Consider the following 24710-nt stretch of genomic DNA (forward strand, 5'->3'; position numbering starts at 1 on the left):
AGATTTCATGGCAGACAGGACAGGCACCTTTGCTGGTGCTCTGGAGCTAGGAATGTGTTCTGTAGCTGAGATGGCCAACAAATCTTTGAAAAACACCGCTCATTACTGGGTTACAGTTGTGCAGAAGGAAGGGACAAAAGAGAGTCTGCCAGAGAGAATCTTTTCTAATGGCTGGTACAGGTTTCGGGAAGTCCCTTCATCTCTTATAAGCTGGACGTGAGGATCATTTTGCACTGGAGGTCAGGGACTGAGCTCTGCGACCACAGGGACAATCAGGGGCAAAGAAAATGGCATGAGTGACACCAGATCTGAACAATCGTCTCATTTTTCAGCGTTCCTGGAAACCAGCGAGCTACGTGCAGTCTTCCAATTAGGTCCGAGTGGCCCTGTGCGGAAACAGGAAAGTAAAGGCCTCACTCAAAGAACAACAGAGCGCTGCCCACACCAACAGCTACCTCATGTCAACTGCAAGCCTAATAACTCTTCATTTACTTATGTTGCTGTTGACAAATTCTTGTCAGCTGTGCTCTTAGTTCCAGTTTGAATCACGCTCAGGAATCCGGCCCCTCGGCCGGCTGCCTTGAGTCAGTGGGTGCTGTCACGCAGCTGCCGTCGAGGTGTGGCTCCGCTCCAAGCGGTCATACTCAGGGCTCCATCACCAGCCTGGTGCAGGCTGCCGTGTTCACAAAGGCAGGAAGCGTTCTGTAATTAGCGGTGGACGCGGTGGCCCAGTCTGCTCAGGTAGAGCGAGACATGACTCATCGTGAAGGACCGAGCCACAGGGAAAATCAAAATTTGCTCCTTATGTCACTTGTTTGGTATCTTAAGTCCACTTAAAGGAACCCCTTGTGACCATGGGGTAAAGCAGAGTGATGTCTTTATGTCACTCACCTGGAACCCAACCACTGATCTCAGCTCTATGGGCCCCTCCCATGGTCCAGGTGACCACTATCTCTCCCTGCGCTCCCTGGACTGGTTACTTTACTGGTCACCCTGCTTCCATTAGTACTTCCTGCTGTCCTTGCTCAGCCAGCAGCCTAAATGATCTTGTGAAAAATTGCTAGCAAGTCACATTGCCATATTGACCATATACTCTAACCTCTTCTTTCTCTAACGTGGTCCTTGCTGGCCTCTTTGAGCTCAGCCTTGGCATTGATCTTCAAACACACCCCAGAGACAGCACTGTTCCTCTTACCCCTCTAACACACATTCACCACAGGGCCTTGACAGCTTTCTCTCTTCCTTAAAATGCTTTTCCTACGTAAATCTTTACATGTGCTGTCCCTTTCTTAGCTCAGGGCCCGCCTCATGTGTCGCCTATGAGAGGCCTTTCCTGAGCACCTGCTCTGGTCCCTTTCCCTACTCCACCCTCAGTCCCTCTCACATCCCTGGTTTTGTCCCCTCATTAAATTGTTTCCCTGTCACAAGGTCTCAGCGCTTCAAAAGCAGAGACCTTGTCAGTCATCTCCCTATCCGACATATGTAGGTGCTTAACAAGACATGTGGAATGTGAAAAGATATTTCTTTCATTTTTTTTTTCTGATTTCATTTAGTGGCAAAAAGAATGCAGGAGCTCCCAGAAATCTCTGCTAAGACAGACAGGAGGAAGTTTAAGGAAGAGTCTGCAGTTATGAGTTTATTAGGGGGGAAAAGGTTCTTTAGGTAAGCCTATATAACTCGTTCCCTGCTCACGGTTGCACGGCTGGTGGGTGGCGGAGCTCCGATCCCGAGTTTCCCGATGCGCCCGCAGCAGTCCCGGAAGGGGAGGGACACGTGCTGGACTAATTCGCTGATTACCATTGGAACCAAACTGGAAATGACTTTTGTGGTTATTCCATTAACATCTTTGGCTATTTTAGAATCATTGAATCTATCAGATCCTGGGGAGAGTATAGGCTTAGAATTTTAGAGATTTAAAAAGAGATTTTATAAATTATTTGGTTTGGTGTCCTCAGAAGAGACGGAGGCCCAGCTGGAACATGCCTGGGACTGGAATCCAAGTCCATTCCCCGGGATTCCCCTGCGCAGGGCCCAGGGTCTGGGTGGGCCTGCTCTCTGGATCTACTTCCTGTGCCTACATCTGTGTGCTATGGATTCCTGGCCGTGGTTGGGACATTCCTGGTGTGACCTTGACATGGCCTTGAGGAAAAAAGGTTCATGCTGTTCATGGAGATGATCACCCACCTGTCAAAAATTTTTAATGCTATTCTCCACCCTCCCAGGAGAAGGATTTATGACTTCATCCTTTCCCCCCCTTCACATCCAAGCCTCTTTCAGAACGAAGCTGCCTGATTTGTTCTGCTTTCTTTAGATCAGCTCTCACTGCCGTCCCATCCCTCTTTTACAAAGGGGAGTCATTCCACTGCCTCTCCCTTTGTGACCCAGCACTGTGGGACCATGTCAGCACTGTGGCCTCATTTTTGTTCTTCGTAAATATCAATTCTTTATCACGGTTGCTTGTGTTTGCTACTTGGGATGAGATGTGGACAAACGAGCAGATTATGACTTGATATTTCCACTGGCATCCCTGCTTGTGATGTATAATTTATACCTGGAAAAGATTTCCCGACCTGACTGATAATCCTTCCCCACAAAAGATAAACACGCTTATAAGTCATCAGTGTGAAATCAGATGCACTTGAAAGGGACAAGGAATTCACCTGCAAGCACTTCTGGCACCTTGCCCTTTCCCATGAATTCAAACTGATGACAGAGAAAGCTGAGGCTTCAGGAGAACATCCCGGAGCCCCTGAGGGTGGAACCAGCCCAACCTGCCACCCTGAACGGAGGATCTAGAGCCCGGCCCTGTGTGATTTATAAGGGCTCGAGGGGAAGCAAGTAAATTGTCCCAGTGCTGTGTAATGCAGACCTGTGAAGGCACCGCTCTCCGCAGTCCCCGTTTGTCCAGGTGTGCCTGTAGAAAGCTCATAGGTGAGCTCTGACAAGTTGCCAGGCTGTCCTGGTCAAGGTGGGTGTGCGTGAGCTTTCCATGTCACATGTGTGTCCCTGCTGCAAGTTAAGCTGCTTTCTTGGGACAGTGATTTATCAACCGGATGAGTTCAGAATGCATTAAAAAGGTTATCAAATGCCCCCAGCTTTGGGGGTGTAACTGAGTCATCCAAAGAGGATGGGTTGGTACTAGTGCTAGTGTATACAATAGCGAAGTTCTCGACATCATCTCAGGGTTTAGTCTGCTGCTGGCTCCTGCCCTCATCTCTCAGATTGCCTCTACCTCACCAAAACCAGATGGTGCAGGTTCCCCATAAATTTCCCTCGGTCTAGACTCGGGCTCTTCAGCGAGCTCCTTGGGATTTCTTTATTTTGTTCTCTCAGACGTAAGCAATGTTGCAGTAATCAAACACATATAATATTAAACGCTGGCAGATAGTTATATAAAATCATTAGTCCACTGTATGTAATGCCAAAAACAGATGTTTAACCTGATTGTAGCCATTAAAATGAGTTACTTTTTATGATGAGTATTCAGAATTTTTAAATTTTTTAAAAAAATTCTCAATAAATAATATTCACTGAAGGGGCCCGGATCACAAACCTCAGCAGAGAATCATAATGCACTGCTAATAAATAACTGTAGTATTGGGGAAGTCAGTCTTTTAAAAAATAACTGTAGTATCGGGGAAGTCAGTCTTTTAAAAAGTCTTTTAAAGATTGTTTTTTTGAGATGTTCAGGCCCCATCAACATAACAAAAAAGAAGAGGGGGCCTGAGCAGTTATTAATGCAGTCTTTTCAGCTGCATAAATCATGATTTGTGACAACTTGGGCTGTAAAGTCATTGGCATGACAATGACTAGCAAGACAGTGGAGTTAATCAAATAATCGTCTAACACATGTCTCTCTTGGTCTGGCTCTTGCTTCAGAACATATTTCACTGTGTCCCAGTCTTTCTTCCAAACTTTAATATTTAATGAAGAAATTGAGGAAGTACAGGATGTACTTAGAGTTCAGGAGAGAACCTCTAATTGAACTGTGATCTCCATAAAAGGAGGGTGTTTCGTTAAAGTCAGCTTTGTAAATACCTGCAGGAGCCACCACTCACTCACTGTTATTTTAACTCTGGTGAAACCAGCTTCCTGGCTGAACCCTTTTTCTTCGGGAGTTTTCAGGGGTCACCTAGTCTTTCAGAGGCTATTTCTCTAGTTAGTTCCTTCTACAAGGACGCAGTCTGGGTTAAATGCATAGGATGAGTCCCCGTCACTGTTGGCAGGCTCGTCTGCCAGAGAGAGCTCCTTAAGACGTGATGGTGCGCAGTGGTCTGCTCCCTCCTGGAAGGCAACAGCTTCCCGTTCCCCAGCCTCTCAATGCTTAGTACATGCTCAATAAATACTGTTATTATTGCTATTCCTGTTACTGTGTAAAAGCTTAATAAGTTTGCTAAAATATGAATGGTTGAATGTACGAATGCATGCATACATACACCGCCTAAAGGACAAACTTTTTACATGATGATGCTAATCGCCTGTACGCTAGTGTTAAATCAGATGGGGTAGTGAGAGGAATGAAAGAGAAGAACAGCTGCTTCCTTTGTTCAGTGCTCTGACCTGTTATTTGCAATCAGTGGATGTGTAATGAACCAATAGTCCTTGTGTACCCTGATTATCAAAGGGTGAAGAAGACAATAGCGACTCATCAAAAACCCTGTGCCTCTCTGAAATGTCAGGGGCAACCCAGTTTGGTGTGAATGGTTCAGATTTCATGCGGTCTCTGGTTGAGGATCTGTCCCGGGCTGAGAACTGCTGTGGCAGCACGTACTTAGATCTTTCAGAGTAATCTCATATAGTTATATTATTGACTTTGTATTCAAATTCAAGGCAGGGAGTACCTTTTGTTAAAAGCATGATTAAACACTTTCTGCATTTAGCTCATCTAAAAACATTGGTTTTTCCTTGATTTTTTCTTTTTATTATGGATATTTGTGATTTTTTTTACCGTCCATGTGTTTCCTTTTCCGCTGTAAACTTGAACAGATTCAAAGGCAGATATGCTTAAATTTTGTCATAAGCTTAAAAACATTGTTACAAGTCATTCATTACATTCCGCTCCATCTACTCAAATTTATACTTTCAATAAGATTGGTAAACTGAAAAAAATCAAACCGATATTTCTTTAATCTCAAAGTTTATCAAAGAAAGTCATGATCATTGGTATGTGATATTTAGGTATGCAATAAAGGGAAAAATACCCACCGAATTTATAGCATGCTGAGGATGAGATTGTTTCCCTGAATTAATTGTCTTTCAAGGTGATATTAAAATCCATGATTGATTGATTGATTGATTTTATGTAGCAAATTTTCAATATCCCAAGTGAGAGAACAAGAATAAGGATTAGAGTAGAAATCAGGAGTCTTTAACAAATTATGTATTTTAAAAATATATATATTGTGATCACAGTTTGTTTTGCTGCCTTCTATCAGTGTTAAAATTGTCACCCCTTATCAAATTGAAATAACTTATTTTCTTAGCAATGGTCTATTGTGATTCATTACAAATTCATATTAACTCCCATTTTATAAAAATAAAAAAACTGTAGTGATCACACTAAATAAAAGTTTCTAACCACACTGTAGTGAAACCTGGTAGCAGCCTCTGAGCTTTAGATCAGAGCAGTCTGTGTCTTTTTCAAAGATACTGAAGCCCTTTACTTGTCCTCTCAGGCAGGTTACTTACAACTAAATTTGGAAGCGTAATTGCCTTAAAAATTCCCCCATGAGAGAGAATCCCAGGCTTACCAGCCAAAAATTGGAGGTACAAAGATTAGAGCTAGCAAAATTCATTCCCACTGGTACCTCTATGCCTATAGGGAAGAGAGCTGTTTTTAAGCACAGTGTCTGACACTGGAAATTAAGCCTTATTGATATGCTGAGTCTACCACTTACTTCGCTTCTCTTCCATGTTTTATTGAACTTTGTTTGCTTTGGAAATTCTGTTTAAGTTGACCCTCTCCAGATTCACCAAAGAGAAATAGCTCCTCAGATAATTAGATTGTCTATTTTCAACGCAAGCGGGAGAAATAATAAGTTATTTCTCCATCGCATTCTTTTTGTTTGTGTTCAATAATTTTTATGGAGTTAATTTAAACGTAGCAGGCTTTATGTGAACTTGCTTCTGGAAGATTTACTGCATCTTCTGTGAAAACGGTCAGCACCTGACATTTTAGAATTACCCACCTATTTATGGGATTATACTGCATTTTGTTCTTGAAAGAGCAAGCCAATTTTCAGCATACACTTCTTTTTGTCATTTTTCTTCTTTGCCTGTTTCTGTGAAAGCTAGCTCCAAGGTACGAGTGGGAACAGTGGGAAGAGATGGAGTGTGGAGGGTAGGATCCAACTGTGGCTTGCTTAAGGACATGGTCTGGACCCTAAACTCCTGGCGGAAAGAAGAAACCTTAAAAATGCAACCTAATACTTTAATTAAAAAATGTGATCGCGTTTTTTAAAATTAAAAATAAGTGTTTACTTGATACCTAGCTTGTCTATGGTCCTTGGGGGACTCACTAAAGGACCGATTGCTGGGACCCGATCCAAGCTTGTGGTTGCCTGGTGGGGCCTCCAAGTCACTCTGGTCCACACTAAATTCTGAGGATGGCTGTTACTGAAAATAAGAGTTTACATCCTAGCTGAATTTGGATCCAGGTCATCATCATTCCAATGGTTTTTTTTCTTTAGCCAACTGATGTCTCAAACTGGAGCTTAGGCCACACTAAGAATGAGCTAAGAGACCAGTTATGTCTTTCAAAGTACTTGAACACTTTTGTGTCTATCCATATCTCGGAGTTGGGATTGGGAGTACACCCATGTCAACTGGCAAAGGTTAAGGCAACATTTGTCCACATGAGTCATACATGCAAAGCATTTCAACTGCTATTTTAGTTTTGTAGTCTTGGTGGCTCAGAAACCAAAAATCAGTGAGTGCCATTCTTTTATTTCTTAGATACAATCCACTAAAGTTCAGGATTCCCAGGAAAGAAAAACCATAAAAGAATGTAATGTTAAAATGCATCATAATGTGTAATTGCAAAATTTGAAGTGCCTAAGTGAAACTACTCCCCAAATGGAAGAGGAATACCCCCCAAATCAGGATGTACCATTTAATCAAGAAAATTAACTGAAAGGTGGATTTACTTTTTATAAAGTAAACAGACTCAAATCAGTTTTCCAGTAAGATGGCTGATGGGAAGTTGACTCTTGCAGCTATGGTAAGAAAGTGCTCTTTGTTAAACTTTGTCATTAAAAACTCAGGGGGGCACTGTAGGGTAACAGAGATCAAGGAACCTTGGATTCCAAACTTGAAATCCACGCTCTGGAAGAAAGGGTGGGCAAGTCGCTCACCTTGAAAATGAATATGTTGGACTAGATCGGATGTCAGCAAGTGTGGCCCCCCAGGCTTGCCACCTGTTTTGTGTATGGTCTGAGAGCTAAGGGGGTTTTTTATAGATGACATTTGTAATCAATTTGATAATAGGAAATACGTTTCCAACCCCAATTAAGTGAAACGTTATCTCCTCAAATCAGAATTCCATTCTTCTCATTAGTAAATCTGAATTATTTAAAAAAAAGTACTTAATTGCTATTATATTTTGAATTTTACCAGTAAATTTGGGGGCAGAAATTAGTTAGACTATCCTGTACTGCAAATACCTGCTGAGTACCCTTGGTCTTCCTCATGGCCTGCAAAGCCCGAATGACCCCTATTCGCTACCCGGCTCTTCACAGAAATGTTTGCACCCCTTGGATTAGGGGATCTTTAAGTTCCTTTAAAAAAAAAACCCAACTCTTATTTTCCCTTAAGACATCAATAAAAACCACTTATGAAATGTGAATGACTGGGACAGGGTGGCTTTCCCGGTGCTTGGCTCTGCTTTGCTACATGTGAATGAAAGACAATCAGGTGGGCCCAGGGCAGAACCTCCTTTCCTTGTCACAGTTGCTCATTTTTACCCGGTACGCTCCCAAAGCCGGAGAACAGGTCTGTCAGCATGGTAATTCAAGCCACGGCCCGGGCTAGTGAACCAACCCTCCCCTGGGCAAACCCTCAACCTCTCTGCCTCAGTTTTCCCATCTGTCCTATGGGGACTCATTCATGTTCACGGCGCCTTCGAAGGTGGCTGAGGATTGGACACTTCAACAAAGATAAATAATGGCCGATGACTTTGATATTTCTAAAATAGATTCCTAAGCATGCTGAAAATACTAAACAACCAGGACACCGCAGACCGAGCTCCTGCAGTGCCCATCCTGCCCACGTGAGGTGGGAGGGACAGAGGCCTCCCAGAGCCAACTGTGTCCTGAGGACAGGTTTACACAGAAGGCTCAAATTTCCCTGGCAGAGCTACTGTTGGGATTTCAGCTTTGACCTTCTGCAGAATCCATATTAAAATGCAAATGTGCTACCTAGGAAGGTAATGTTTAACCATTTCATACCTATTTCTTAGTACTTTAGCTCAAATTAGTTTTTTTTTTCCCTCAAATTAGCTAGCTAGCTGGGTGAGAGCAGTCTGACTAGAAGTGAGCCAGAGTCTCTGAGGTGGGCTCAGGGTAAGTTTTGAATAAAGGCCCCCGGGTGGGGGTGGCACGCCCCCACCACTGTCAGCTCCAGCATTTACCCAGAGTGCCCCAGCACGCATGTGCCCACAGGAGACTTAAAGGTCCAGACTCTAGGGTAGTATTGCCCCATAGAAATAGAATGCACCCCACATTGACAATTTTAAGTTTTTTAGTAGCCCCATTAAACAAATAAGATGAAAAAAGTGAAATTAAAGTTAATGATATTTTATTTCACTCACTATTGGGTCCAAAATACAAACTAAATGGGTCTAAAAGTGAACTATAAAGAGAGGTTGTTGTCAATCTTTCTGTATTTGTTTCAAGAAAAGAAAAATGACTAATAACATCTGTATAGGCTTTGTTTTCAGAGTAGATCTAACTAGTTCCTTAACCTGGGCCTCACACCTCATGGAAGTCATCTGTGCAACAAGAAATCCTGAAGCTAATACATCACCCTACCAACATTTTTGTTTCCGTTTTCAACCCAAAGTAATTATGTTTAAGTATTCCAGCAAGAAACTGCTACAGAAGACTACCCTAAAATACAAGGTTGGGCAAAACTATGTTTACAGTTGTATGGAAAGTAATAGTTAATAAAGGATAATACAATAATAAATTCTGTTTCACATACTCACGATTGCAACCCTTTTGCCCCACCCTGTACAACTAGCTGCCGTAGGGATAGGGTGAGCCAATGAAGGAAAAGAGGGTTCTTTTCCCCTCCTCATCCTCATTTATTTTTTTCTATTATTTGAAGTCAGCCGAAAGAACTGAGGCAAAGCTAGAGGAAATGAATCCAAAATGTGCCTTGCACGTGTGAACAAATCTTCCCACAATGGCGTATTTGAAAGGCCAAGTGAGACCCTCCTTTACACCGTCCCTCATCTAGAGATCCCTACTGGCGAGATGGCAGAGGGAAGGTATCTCTTAGGTGTGCAGTTTGGCGCTCTGCAAGCCAGCTCACCAAGTCATTATCATTCCAAAATACAGCGTGACTGTTCTCACCCACAGGAGAAGTACAGAAAATCATAACACATGTTGATGCTTGCTATTCCAAAGACACCTTTCCCTGGGATTGTCTTTAAAATGGAAGATGCAGTAAAAATGTTAAGATGCAAAGAAGGGGTGAATAAATACAGGATGTACTTATGCATTCATACACCAAATGCTGGGAGGCTGTGAACCACGCCGTCAGAGCAAAGAAATGTACCGAACCGTCAATTTAGTAGGTCATTTCGAACTGTAGGCAGCAAAATGGCAGTGTGCATGAAAAACTACTGCTATATTTTCAGGGATCCTTTCTAAGAATCCTGAAATATTAATAACATGGTCTTAATGTAGTTGAAGACAAAAAAATGTGTTAAGGGGAGCAAGGTTTGCCCAGAATAGCACAACGACAAGTTTGTACTTCCAGTGTGTGCTTATAAAAGCAAGAGGGAAAGAGAATACAAATCCTTGTTGTGTTTGAAGAGCAGCAGCCTTCAATTTCACGAATAGGTGTAAAACCGTATTCTCCAAATGAATTCACATGTACATGTTCTTGGTAACAGACAAATAGGAGCTTCAAGGATATGTAGAAAAAATATATATATATATTTTAAAATTTTCAAATTCATTTTTTCTTACCCTGGCTGGCGTAGCTCAGTGGATTGAGCGCGGGCTGCAAACCAAAGTTTTACAGGTTCAATTCCCAGCCAGGGTACATGCCTGGGTTGCAGGCCATGACCCCCAGCAACCACACATTGATGTTTCTCTCTCTATCTCCCTCCCTTCCCTCTCTAAAAATAAATAAATAAAATCTTTAAAAAATAGTATTTAAAAAAACTTTAAAAAGTTCATTTTTTCTTAAATCTACATATATGTGTGTTATATTATAATATATTACTATATTACTATAGTATATTACTATATTACTAATTTTTGAACTTAAAAAAAATTCAAGACATCCCCCAATTTGATTTTTGTGAATTCTGAATTTAATTCTTTAAGTGGAGATAGACTTACTGGAATGGAAGTTGAAGAATTAGCAATGCCCCCCACCCTCCCCCCTTTTTTTCTCACTAGCTTTCACTGCCATCGTGAGGTTTTAGACTTTGATGCCTGAAATGGTGGTGTGCAAGGATCGATCAGGAACAGGGAGAGTTTCCCTTCCACATCTAGAGGTGAAACAATTAAAGCCGTGTATGCTGTTTTGGCTGTCGTAGCACCGAGTGACAGGTCGCTGTTACTCGACCTATAACTGAGTGAGTGACAGAGAGGACCCATGGGTTTGCTCCAAGTTCATGGACTCGTGGCGTGTGATGTGGGATGCACGAGCCTGACCCTCGGTGCTTCTTCCTGCCAAAGCTGGGGTTTCTGATTTTAATCCAAGCCCTAAGGCCACCATAAGCATGACCAAAAGGTTCTTTGCATGTTGAACCCCATCTAATTATGTGAAGCGTATAAACTCGGGACACATAAATCTCAGTCATCGAAGCAGTTTGTTTTTCTAAGATGCTCCGGTCCAATGAGAGATGAAAGCAAATAAGGGAGAGATTGATCTCGGAGCGCTTTTATTGTCGGTGCGCCACACGTCATAAACTTCAGGCTCGTTAAAGGAAATTCCATAAACAACTTTAGTTAATAGTGGAGAAGGCACTGTGTGCCTTTCTGGCGCTTCTGCTAAACTCCCTTTCCGTCTGCGATTATAAGAGCATGATTAAGGAAATACCAACAGGATGTGCAAGGGGGAGGGGCAGACTTCAACTGGAAGCCATACAAATGGTTGATGGATGAGTCATGAGACAAGGGAATGTGGCCACATCTACCCAGAGAATCAAGCACTTCTGTGGGTCTCTTTGTCGCTACGCACTCAAATAAAATCTGCCAGCTTGCTGGCATGGCTGGTCTCCTTTGGTGGGTCAGGCCGATGGAAAAGTGCCTGATGGGTCCTTCTCCCAGCTGATATTTGTGATGGTATAGAAACATCTAAGGATTTGATAAATGGAAAGAATTGGGAGTGAGTCATACTGGAAAGATTGTGGTTAACTGTCACTTTATTTTTTTACCTCTGGTCTCATGAAATGACTTTATGTTTAATGGCCTTGTCACGGGGGGTTTAATATTGATGGTGTTGGTCAATTTTTATTTCAGATTGAGACAGATTTGGGAGGTGACCGTGAAGGGCAGGGGCAGAAAAAAAGAGGAGCAAACCTCTATTAATTATTTTTTATTGTGAGGTTTCCCAGAATTAGTGGGTTTTTCCACATGAGTGAAAGCGGTCTTCGGTGTCAGTGTGGTGATGTTTGTGAAGATGAAGTCATGGAAAGTGTGTCAGGTGCACAAGGAAATGTGTGGCCGTGTTCCCTGCACCAGCCGCTTGGGGGGTGTGTGCGGACGGTGGGAGGGGGGTGTTGAAAACCTGGAGGTGGGGAGACAGGAGGGTTTTATTAATTAGAAAATAAACTCAAACTATCTGCTGATCTTAAAAAAAAAGTTTTCAAGCTTATTACATTCCAGAACCTACTATTGATAGTTTCTCGACCTTTCCCCTGAAACTGTGGCTCGTGTCTTAACAACTCTTCTTTTCTGTTTGGTTCTTTTTGTTGGTCTTTCCCTTGGGTCCTGTCTGTAGCTGTAGTTAGAAAATACTCTGCAACCAATTTTTTTGTTAGCACTTGGATACACTTACAACTGGTTGGTTCAAGACCATGCTCTCAGATTCCATAGCATGTGGCAAAGAGTAAAGGCTTTGGAGGCAGCACAGTTGGGGTCAAAGCTGGTCCCTGACATTTGCCAGACGCCGGTTAGGTACTGGCAGTTTACTGCTCACGTCCAAGGTGAGGCTAATAATAGTGCCTATAGAAAAAGGGGTACCATAAGGACTAAACATCATGCACGTTAGCAGGGTCCTGGCACGCAGGAAGCACTTGGGAAACTTTGCCCGTGATTTTGTTGATACCATCGGTTTTTTCCACGGGGCTCCTTTGCCCTCTAACCAGAAACGTCAGTGTCCCTTAAGGAGTGACTGTCCTCCACAAATGTTTCTGGTTGCTTTACCTGCATCTCAAGCCATTTTTGATCAGCAAAAGTGTCTCCCTTCTTCTGAATCAAGGAGGTGATGTTATGCTTTTCTGTATTAGCAGTGGTTTATATTGGTTTGTGCCTTCTTCTTCCCTTTAGCCTGCAAAATCGGATATTACAAAGCCCTCTCCACGGACGCCACCTGTGCCAAGTGCCCGCCCCACAGCTACTCCGTCTGGGAAGGAGCCACGTCGTGCACCTGTGACCGAGGCTTCTTCAGAGCTGACAACGATGCTGCCTCAATGCCCTGCACCCGTAAGTTGTGCCCTCGTCACTCGTTTCTGCGATGCCAACAGCTCTCATTACCACCCAGTGAAGCACTGCCAGGCCCTTTCTCGGGATAACTGTTAGGGGGGCAAAGGACATCAAACAAGCATCCTTTCTCAATCACAGCAGAAAAAAAATGATCATGAAAAGAAAGGATCCTTCTCACTGTTCTGGTTGCCTTCAAAATGCACAGCTGCCAACCGACTACTTTGCAGGGCAGAGACGGAGCATTCGGGGGGGTGTCTGACAGTGTAATTAGAGCTGAGATTGGAATTTATAAATGGCTCTACTGTTTCATCGGGGACTCGAGGAAACTTTGCAGCACTGGGGGAACAGGTATAGGGCAGTGTTCTGAGGACGGGATCACGTGTGGACGAGAGATTCCAGTTCCGTGGGACATTGACGTCATAGCTTGTGTTGCCATTACTCTCCTTCCTTCTCTCCTCATAGTTTTGTATTCATAGCAGTTAGGCTTGGATCCTAACACATGCTTGTTTAGTGCTTGTGTAAATGCTGAGTTAATGAATGGATGGGATTGGCACCGTAGTGTGCTGGGGGGTAGAGAAATCTTGTCTCACACTTTACACGCACAGAGTTCCCAGGTATTGGCATTCCTTTCATGGATACTCTGGACTTCACAGAGCCTGCTATGGCAGTGACCTTGACCAGAACAGGGGGAGGTGTGCCCAGGTGTCCCACCTGTGTGTTTTCCCTAGCTGAGTCTGGGTACGGAAGGACAGAACCTAGTGGCTGGGCACACGGGCTTTCCACAGACGTTGGCTTTGTTTCCAAGTCTGCCTTTTAGCAGCCGAGTCACTGATTGGCTAGTCTCTTCAGCCTCAGTGCCCTCATCTGTGGAATGGAGTCGATAGTAAATACTGCTTCCCTCATGGGTGCAGCTGCTACTCAGCACCCTTATGCTGTTTACTAGTTATGTAAAATGCATAAAATGATGTCATTCCATAGAATTTAGTGTTCATTGCCTTTATGAATTATTTTATTTTTTTAACTACTCTAAATTTTATCTTTGCTGGCTAGAGCCAACATCACTCACATAAAAGTACTTTCTGCTTTGGAGGTAGTAGGGTCAACTGTTCAGCCATTGTCCAGTCCAGTCAGGCACCGCCTTTTAAAGGTAAAGAGAGCAATTTCAGGACCATCCCAGATTTGTACTGACACTGCCATACTCAGGAGTTATTTTCATAACCAGAGAAAATAAGAGCAATAACAACAAACACCTTTTATAATTATTCCTAAGTAATGTGCTGGGCACTTTCTTTTTCTTTTTTTAAACATTTTTTTAAAAGATTTAATTATTTATTTTTAGAGAGAGGGGAGGGGAGAGAAAAAGAGAGGGAGAGAAACATCAATGTGTGGTGTCTTTCACATGCCCCCTACTGGAGGTGTGGCCTGCAGCCCAGGCATGTGCCCTGCCTGGGAATCAATCAAACCAGCAACCCTTTGGTTCACAGGCCGGCACTCAATCCACTGAGCCATACCAGCCAGGCACTAGGCACTTTCAATAAACGTTATCACAGGATTCATAATAAATCTATAAACTAGGGATTATTTTCACTTTTTGGAGGAAGTAACTGCCAGCTCAGGGATGTTAAGGAACATGCCTAAAACTCCACCCCAGCATGGCAGTTGGACTGGACAACGAGTAGACTCCCATCTCTCTCTTTCACTGGGGGGTTCTCTTCCCAGCTGCCTGAGGTCAAGCTCAAATGTCCACAGGGAGAGAATACACTAGGGACAAAGATATCTTTGCCGTCTTCTTATTCTGTTCCTACCACAGACTAAGTACTTTCTCTGGGTGAGCATGCACATTTGACATGCTCAAGTCCTAGACTTTTATTTGTTTCAATCTAAGTATTCTTACCTTATGTTTCTTTGTGCATGCTTGGTTTAATAATTGACTCTTCTTCCTCTATCCATACCTTCTCCCAGAAGTCTTCCAGTTGTGGGATTTGAGGGCATGATAGCAATCTCAGAGGGAAATATTGTGGGCTGACGGTGTGATAATTGCCCTTGTTTGCATCAAGTGGTCCTTCCATACAGGTGTGCCTTCTCTAGGTTGGAGCTTGATTGTTAGGAACCTCACAAAATTCATCTTTGATGGCAAGACAACCTGGCTCTTTCTCCCAGGTATTTTTAGTCTCATGAGAGTGATCTGTTCTCTAGCATTCTAGGGGACCATGGACCAATTGCTTCATTGCTGTAGCTTGCTATGTGGAAATTCAGGGAGACCCCAAATATTGCCACGTGCCTGGGTTACTGGAATGTTTGCTGAAAGAGTAAATGTGGTAGCTGAGCCCTTGGAGTTTTATGTTTTTGTAGGAAGAAATTGTTAGCTTTATCTTGCAGATGCAGATGAGAGAAAGCAAATGTGGATTTTTAACATATGAGTGAGCCCAAAAGTTTCAAAACTAAAGTAACTCTTGCATTTTTTCAGAGATTGTTTTCGGTAAAGTAAGAGAGGAAGACTGGTGGCTTTTTGTGCCATCGATAAAAGGTCCATAAATACGCCAAAGCAGCATGTGATCCTTTCCTGTTGGTCCATTCCCTGGTGCCCCCTCCCACCCTTCAGTAACTGTACCTTTTCACATTATCGTAATGCTCATTGCATCTCCCTGAACCAAGTTAAGAAGAAACGCAGGGTTCATTTTACTGCCACCAACTCGTGAGTTTGTTTAACCTCCCCAAGCCCCAGTTCACTCATCTGTGAAATGGGATTCTTACTCTCTACTTGAGAGGTGGTTTTAAACATTAAATAAAATATTTGAAATTGCCCGGCACCTGGTAGGGATCTGACAAATGTGTGTCCTCTTCTTTCTTCCTCGCTGCTCTTGCCCTCCCCCGAACCTCCTCCACAGCCGATTGCCAGCGCCCGGCTTTGCCTCTGTGGTGGTTTTCTCACTGATGAACATTGAATCGCCCAGAGGCCGCCCTGTGCTCCAGCTCTCTGGAGGCAGGACTCAGGCACCAGCATTATCAAAAGTTGCCCCATCCGTCTACTATACAGACAAGGTTGAACCCATTTCTCTACTGAGTTAAATTTTAAGTTTTTTTACAATGTAAATTTAATGAGCATTAACTGCATAGGACTCTTAAGACCTCCTCTGAGATACAGATAAACTGGGAGGTGACCATGTTTTGCTAACAGGTGTGTATACTAGTCATTTAAGCAGCAGAATTAGAATCTATTCTCTCCTTGATGAATACAGTAGACCTGCACTGTCCTATATAGTAGCCCCTAGATGCATGTGGCTACTTAAATTTAAAGTTAGTAGCATTCACTTTAGAATTCAGCTTTTAATGTGTGTTAGCCACCCTTCAAGAGCTCCAGAGCCATATGTGGCCAGTGGCCACCCTGCTGGACAGGACTGCTATAGAACATTTCTATCAGCTCAGAAAGGTCTGTAGGACAGTGAGTGCTGCCACAGACATTTCAATTCAGAAGACAGTGGGGGTTTCTCAAACAGTTTCTTGTTCAACCACAGGATGAAGCCCCCCTAACTCTGCCTCCAGCTTTATCAGATTCTCTTGGCTTTATCAGATTCTCCTGACGTGATGTGGGGATGGGAAGGAACGTAAACATCGGGGATCCTTTCAAACTGATTCCAGCCTCTAATCAGTTCTTACCAGTTGGTTAAGCCAGGTGACAAATCCAATTCCCTTGTGCTGACAGCCATGGTAATCAGGCACCTTCTTTGTTCATTATGCTGCCTTTACCCCCGGCATTCTCATGCAGCCCTGCATTTAGTGATCGCTCACTGTGACGGCGCACTAATGAAGAAATAAAACACACTGGCTGAGACTCATTCTTCTAGCCAAAGACGGACTCTGCTCCACTGGCTTGTAAAATCAGGTTTTTGTTCTCTTGGAGAACAACTGGACCAGGTGAATCCAAGCAGCATTGGCGAGTTTAGAAGGAAACACCTAAGAAGTTCTTCACACTGTCTACATTGCTAGAGACATTGAGAGAATTTAATGGAAAATAAATCTGAACTTTGGGAAGAACTTTGACGGAGCCTCTAGTTCGGTTGACACCGGTGTTTACCTCTGAGGTAGACAACATTTCAATGGAGCCATCATCTGAATATTTTTCAAGGACATAATCCATACTTGTTAGAATACAGAGTTGACACAATGCCTCTTAAATACAGTTGTGCGTGGAAAGTACCTAGTGCTTGGGAGAAGTCAGACCTGACATCCTGCCTTTCTAACAAGTTCCCAGATGCTGCTGATGCTGTTGGTCTGTGGACCACTTTCCCATAGCACAGAGTTAGATCGTCTGAGATGGGTGGATGGCAGGAGACAGAGGACCCTCTCGTCCATGCTTGTAAATTACAGGGATCCTCTTCGGCTCCATGGTGGCTCCAGGAAAATGTTTCCAGGGTTCTAAACATTATTCTTTAATGGAAGATGAATACTTCATTTGTCTCCCAGATGAAGAAAATCCATCTGGTTTGGAGTTACTTAACCCAGTGCACTCACTGCGGCCCGGTGACTGCCAGAGAGTGGATATAAATATTGTCACGTGGACCAGTCAAGAAAGGTGATGGGATTTTTGGTGACATTGACAGCAAAGCAGACAACCAGATCTTGATATCCACAAGGGTGCCATTTAAGTTGGTGAAGGGATTTTGATTACATCAATCATGTTTTAGGAGAAATTTCAATGTGATTTTAATTAATGAAGTTAATATCCTCTAACTCTGCAGATAACCAACCCTGCAGAGTTAAGGCGAATGAGTTCAGATCTCATTCACCTTCCCTTTCGCCTGTGCCCTGTCATCAGGAATGTGTCCTGGCAGTGACGGTGTTGGGGAAATCAACTGCATGCCTGTGCAGAGGGACTCTGAGTCCTTTGTCATTTAGTCCTTTGTTCAGTCATTATAGTGAGAAAGGTCTTCTTCCTCTGCACTGGGAGACTGAACCAATATTGTGTTTAAGGTAACTTTTCAGCCCTTTATTGTGTTTCAAAATGTACTGGGAAAAAAACGCCTTACAGAAGAAGTAAATTGGTTTTGGATATCTAGAAAGAAATAGCTAATTTGTTATTTTGGCAACTTTACTTCTGAGCACCATTACCAGAGTGGTTTTACGTATTTTTCAATTGGAAATCTGTCTTTGTGCTTTTGGGTCCTCTTTACTTAACATGTTTGATGGAACTTATTTGAGCCTCGTGATTGGGAGCACTCCGTAAATAAGAGATTATTATTTTAGATTGCCAACTTGAAGGACCTCCACAAATCTGTCTCCAAGTAAACGGCGTTGAATAATTCAGTCAGCTGTGCCAAACAAAGAGTGAGTGATTGATACTTAGACGTGGCCTAAAATATTCCAAAATTGCAGCTTTTAAGACAATTTATACTGGAGTTGCTTAGAGCTAATGAGGGCAAATTTACCAAGATCTGTGTCGAAAGGTCCTGATTTGAAAAAGCTTTTTGCAGGTTTAGGTTATTAAGAAATCGGAATAGCCTAGCTCCAAACAGCAAACATCACTTACTTTGGCTCTACATTTGCCGTTTCTAATTGAATTTAGTGTGCCACTGTATTTCCTTCAGAAAGTGTATTGTTTTAGAATTACCATTTCAGTTCTATTACTCAAAGCCTTCGCTTCAAATGCTTTCTGACAGTTATCAACATAATGAACCATAATGAAATGATGAGCAATCTTCAGTGGAAACCCAATGTGGATCCCAGTGGTGCTGTATGACTGTGTTGTTAAAATTTGAATGCAAATTAAAATAACATCGTCCTTACTTGTTTCCAAGGTCAGGAGAAGAAAGAGGTTTTTTTTTTTAGAGATTTTATTTATTTATTTTTAGACAGGGGAAGGGCGGGGGTAAGAGAGGGAGAGAAACAGCAATGTGTGGTTGCTTCTCGTGCGCCCTCATCTGGACACCTGGTCCCAACCCAGGCATGTGCCCAGACTGAGAATCCAACTGGTGACGCTTTGCCTTTCCCAGACGGGCACTCAATCCACTGAGCCACAACAGCCAGGGCTAGAGAGATTTTTTTTAATGCTTTAATTTTTGAAATCTCACAACCACTTTCAAATAAGTCCTTGAAGGTATGATGTTCATTTCAGTTCTCTACCCCTAAAATTTCCTTGCTTAACAGTCTGGCTCAGTGTTTTTGGAAGGGATGTCTAGCATGAGGCTTTGATGTTTAAAGCCATAGGATAAAAGGTAGTCTTCAGTTTCAAGTAAACTCAATGTTTTCCTCCCCCCAAATATAGTTCTTTTTGCTTTAAAGCTACTAGTAACTAATAATGAAAGGGGGAAGAACATTCTCTGACATTGATTAATGACAGTGCAGTTAGCTCTAGTGAAAGACTACATAGTAGAAGACTGGGAAAAAAAGGCCAACAATTCCCAAAGTTTTGTTAATGAAAGTGCTTCAGAAGATCCATCAGCTGATCTCTAACCATTTCAGGTTTTATAATCCACAGAATCAATCATTCTTTTTTATTTTTTTAAAGATTTTATTTGTTTATTTTTAGAGGGGAAGGGAGGGAGATAGACAGAGAGAGAGAGAAACATCAATGTGCAGTTGCTGGGGGTTATGGCCTGCAACCCAGGCATGTACCCTGACTGGGAATCGAACCTGGGACACTTTGGTTCCCAGTCCGCGCTCAATCCACTGAGCTACGCCAGCCAGGGGAATCAATCATTCTTGTGAACACATTTTTATGAAAAATGTTGAGTCTAAGATTTTCAGGAGAATTTATTATTTCATGTTTATCAAATTTGCAACATCAGAGTATGGTTTCATACTCGATTATATTTGTTATAGGTCCAAAACTCTAATTGAGACATCGGCTCTCTTATTGCCAGATTACGAGGCATGAGTTTTAGTTCAGAATATGTGGTCCCGCTGCCTGTTAGCCACTTGATCAGCAGACTAATGCGCCTGTCCCCTGGACCTCACAAACTGATCAAAGCAACCAAAGATGTTTTTATGGTTTAGATGCAGCCTTCATTGACCTATTCCATTTCCAGACTACTCCTTTAGTGAGAGCTCAGCAGTTCAGGGTGCGACATCAGCTAGTGAGTGAACCACACCCTTTCTGAGTTACCTTTCAGCATTTTGAATACTAATGGGAAAGCACATCTGGACAACCCGAGTACACGATTGTTGTCCAATGGCAATTTGAACACCGATGAAAAGATCACCAGGTGTGCTAAGTGAGAGGAAGTAGATTGATCCAAGGCTGATCCCTTGCCATTTGGTTGTTTGCAAGTTTTTGAAAAGCTTTGGGATATTTAATAATGATCAGGTATCAGCTCAGTGAATTATTTGTTTAAAAGCAATGCTATTTTAGCATCCTCCTTAGCCACCCAACCCACTTCTCATTTCATAGGGATTAACAGTACGATGTGGATTCAGCTGGAAAGTACGTAAGTCTGAGGAACACTAATTTATGTCCAAGTGAAAGGCGGCTGAAATAGCCTGCCAATGCCATTTAGCCAAGTTATTACTGTTTTTCTATGAATAATTAAGAATGGCTTGTTATCAACCAAGCCTTGTCATTTCTAGATAACATGCTTGACACTATTCATGGAAGTCATACCGTGGTTTTGCACAGCATGCTTCTATGAAACAGGGTCAATTATACATTTTCCTGAGATCCCCTGGGGTGAGAGCTAGCTACCTCCTTTGCTATCAGCATTTTGATTTTCTTTTCATACTCGACTCTTATTCCACGCACTGTTTACAGCTCAGCAGAAGATGAACTGAGAGAAGGCTCCTGTTGCATAGGTACCATTGTCCCCACCAGCCTCCTGTGACCTTCCACCCAGAGAAAGAACTTTAATAGAAACTCCCAGGTACACTCCTGTGTGGAAGGTAGGAAGCAGTAGAAAGGACAGCTCAGCTAAGACCACAACAGCACCATCCGGAGAGTCATGCCAGAAATTGCCAGCCACAAGCTCGAAGAAGTGGGGAGAAATGTGACTTGAGGTGACCTGAGAACATTGGGAATGATCCAGCCTGTCCAAGCAAGAATTCATAGCTGGGATTCCTTTTCTCTTGCCTTGTCTCTATCTGTGTGGTGGGGGGTGGTAGCCCTGGAGTTAGAGTTTGTGATCTCTAACAAAGTGCCTGATCTAGTGATCTTTGCACTAGTGATCTTTGCACTAGTGCCTGTCTTAGTTTGGGCAAGTTGCTTAACTTAGTTTCCAGTTGCTGTGGCTAACAAATAATTGTGTCATATTTTATTATGGGGATAAAAGAAAATAAAATGAAAGATAAAAAAGTGCTTCACAAGGAATGCAAATTAGTTCACAAGCTAGCTAATTCTAAAAAACACTCATGATTTATATATATATTTATACATATAAATATATATACTTGTTTATAATATATATTGTATATACACAACTGTAGATTACTTTTCTTCACTTTTCATATTGTAGCTTCCTCAGGGATAACTGGAAGTTTACTTTCTAAAGTACTTCTGCCAGAAACTAGTCATCTTAGAAACAAGAAGCCAAAATTACTTTACCAATTAACGCAGTAAAGAAAAGCTTCCTGCAGAGGAGAATGGGAAAATAGATACACTAGAAAAATACATGGTGGCAAAATTTCAGGAAGAAGTTACCTTCATAGGAAGCCTAGAGTTTTTCATGGCAGCAATCAATGATTGATTGGTCCAAATGGTTCTGTGTTTTAATAACAGGCAGTTCTGCTTTGGCACATGGTTAAAACACAAGCTGCTGTGATAAAAGGTTATGCGCCATTCATACATCTCGGAAGAGCTGTCCCTGAGCAGCAGCCTTAATGTAAACTAACCCACGGCGGCAGGGGCTGACAGAAGGCAATTAGCAGGGGCCACATACACAACTGTCAGCGGGGAGAGCATGGGCTTTATTTCAGTCAAAACCCACACACCCCGCTTATTCTGCCTTCTAACCTGTCCTTCAGCTGGAGAGAGATTACCAAAGGCTCGTCCGAAGGTTCGGAGGGTTTTATAGCTAAAGCACTGAAGCACGACAGACAACCCAAAAGTCACCCATGCTTAATGACGCCTTATGAAATGCACCTCAACACGCAGATTCCTCTTCCTCAGCACATGTGCCTGGGAAGCCCTGGCATTTTAGTAAGGTGACAGTAGGGCTTAAAGAAACTTGTCGTTTAAGAGTTATGTTTCTGCCCATGCTCTTGGGGAATGTGATTGAACATCAGTTAAGTATTAAAAGTCGCTGATAGCTCTGGAAACCACTCTCTGCGGGACCCCAGCTCTGTTGGTTTCCTATCAACTGTCTCCTAGCCTTGCTTACCGTCTTGACTTTTTTAAACCTTTTAGGATGCAACTACCCTTTTTTATTGGATCAACTTTTGTGATATACACAAGTGCTATAAAGGTGATGCATCACCTGTGGAGGGGAAGCATCATTTACTTTTTATTTATTCAGCAGATGCTTAATGAACATCTGCTATATGTTTGGCATCTTCGGAAGTACTGGGGATACTCTCGTAGATGAGAAGAGAAAAACATTTCCTACTCTTGTCGAGCTGTTGTAATGAGAATGTAAATAATGAACAAGGTAGTTTAAAGGTCTCACAAGAAGGGAAAAACAAAAGATGATGTGGTAGGGTAACATGAAAGAAAGGGGAGACTTTTGCCATGCCTAGAGTAGTCAGGCGTGAGGAGGGTGAGTTCTGCCCTGAGACCAGAGGGTTGAGAAGACAGCCATGGGAAGAGCCTGGGGAGAGAATTCCAGGCAGACCTACCAAGTCTAAAGTACCTGAGTTGCATGTTTAAAGTTTTTCTAACAATGTGAGTTTTAAACTTGACTTATTCTTCCCTTGGTCCTGAAGTCTGTTAGTACTTTAATTCTAGCTGTTATAAGAAATTTCAGGTTCATATGTCCCATTACCCCATGTGTCCACATAGTTTGAACGCTCTGACAGACCTACTGCTAAATGCAATTGCCTTAACATGCTTCTACCATTCACTAAGTTCTAGTTATTTTCTCTAAGAGTGAAAAAGTACATTTTACCTGACCGGTGGTTTTGGGGTGGGGTACTTCGGGTGCCATTATCCTGACCTACACTTCCCATGGGATGGTTCATAGCAAACTCCTATTTCCCATCAGAAGCAATTATGACTTCAGGTTCAGTGATGGCTGATTCTTTTTGAATTTAACGTTCATACAGATTTCATGTGGGTGTGGAAACGTTAGGTTATCCTAAATGGAGCTATTACTAAATCCTATGTACGCCAGCATGTGTGTTCTATAAACTACTCAGAAATTATAGTTCAGTCTAAGATGTGGGAGGGAAGAACAAAGTATGGTAGAATTACTGGAATTTTCTTTTATATTTGGAGTATTGCCCTTCTTAAATGTCACGTGAACTCAATTCCTTTAGATAGTGGATGGTGGCTCATTTCTGGATGCTGGACTTTTCCCAGAGGAGAGCACACGATAGGTTAAGGAAGATCAAGACTCCTTTTCTGATGTAACATGCTAGAATATGATATTTTATGACATGACGTGACATGCTATGACATGATAGTCCTTGGCTTCTGCTGTAATTCGGCTGTAGTTTCTTTGGGACTTCACACTGTCAACTGAATTCAAGTTGACATCCCACTAGAAAACAGTCATTACCCACTGCGGCACCCTTCGCCAGGACCTGCTGTGCGATACAGAAAGTACTTCACACCAGTGAAGCGAATGGATGTTCATTAAATGTATCCACAGTGGCAAGAAATGCAATGCCTGTTTCTTTTAAAGCAATGAGAAACTCAAGAAATAGGCCATAATGTTACACATCTTTTAATCCCTCCTGGAGTCAATGAAAGTAGGGGTCACTTGGTGTTTAGAAGCCAGAGTTGTTACCTGGACTGTACAAATGTGCAAGCCAGGGCTTCTTGGACTGGACTTCCCTGGTAGGTTCAGAGTATACTTCAGAGTGGAATCACGTGCAGAATTACGGATTCCTGTATCTTCCTGGGAGGAAGGTGTGTCGTTCCCATCAAATTCTCTAAAGCAGGGGTTGGCAAAGTATGGCCTGCAGGCAAAATTCAACTGCCCCCTTGTTTTTGGAAATAAAAATTTCTTGGCACACAGCCATGCCTGTTTGTTTGGTATTATCTACGGCTGCTTTCGGAGCACAGTGGCAGAGTTGAGTAGTTGCTGCAGAGGTCCTGTGGCCCATAAAACGTGAAATATTGACTGCCTGACCCTTTACAGAGAAGGTTGAACGCTGCTCTAAAGGATTTGCAAGTTAAGGACTATTGCATTTCACTTTTGGCTCTGGAAGTACAGCTATTATCTATGCCACTAAATTATATTTAAAGTGTGAAGGGCCCTTTAAACGTGAGAAGTTTAAAATAGTTTAACATGCTATCCCCATTCCTAGTGCAGGGAGAGAATCTTCGGCTTGTGCGTGAATTCCAAAGGGGATTTACAAATAAAATAAAAAATGTAAAGGAAGGACATGTATTTTTCTTTTAAACACACTTCAGTATTTGATCGATTTGTATTTTAAAGTGTCTTGATTTTAATGACAGAAGTAAAATGAAAAGAACTGTAGCTCTCTAAAGGCTCATAAGGAAAATGCCAGCCTATCTGTGAAAATGTTAAAATTTACTGACTTCTGAGATAAAGTTTTTTACAACTTCATGCCAGCATACATCATCACCTAAAGTCAAGATAGAGAAAGAAAAGTCATAATAACCAGTCCCAAATTAATAACACTCATTGCGAGAGCTCACATTTTAAATTCCCGGCCATGCTGGTTGGTTGGGGAGCTCTGGACACAAGATAGGGCGGAGTGCTTGCCTGCACATCC

At 42.5% G+C, this 24710-nt stretch overlaps 1 protein-coding gene across 2 annotated transcripts in view; it reads left to right on the forward strand.

Moving 5' to 3' along the window:
* EPHA4 (EPH receptor A4) overlaps positions 1-24710 on the forward strand; it is a 138206-nt gene that overhangs the window by 48617 nt on the left and 64879 nt on the right. For both annotated transcript variants that reach the window (XM_045853036.1, XM_045853026.1), the window contains exon 4: positions 12729-12884. In XM_045853036.1, the coding sequence (XP_045708992.1) occupies positions 12729-12884 (156 nt within the window). The remainder of the gene's footprint in view (positions 1-12728; positions 12885-24710) is intronic.

Source organism: Phyllostomus hastatus, unplaced genomic scaffold (assembly GCF_019186645.2).
Source record: "Phyllostomus hastatus isolate PE091 unplaced genomic scaffold, TTU_PhHast_1.1 phas_contig_137, whole genome shotgun sequence".
NCBI lineage: Eukaryota > Metazoa > Chordata > Mammalia > Chiroptera > Phyllostomidae > Phyllostomus > Phyllostomus hastatus.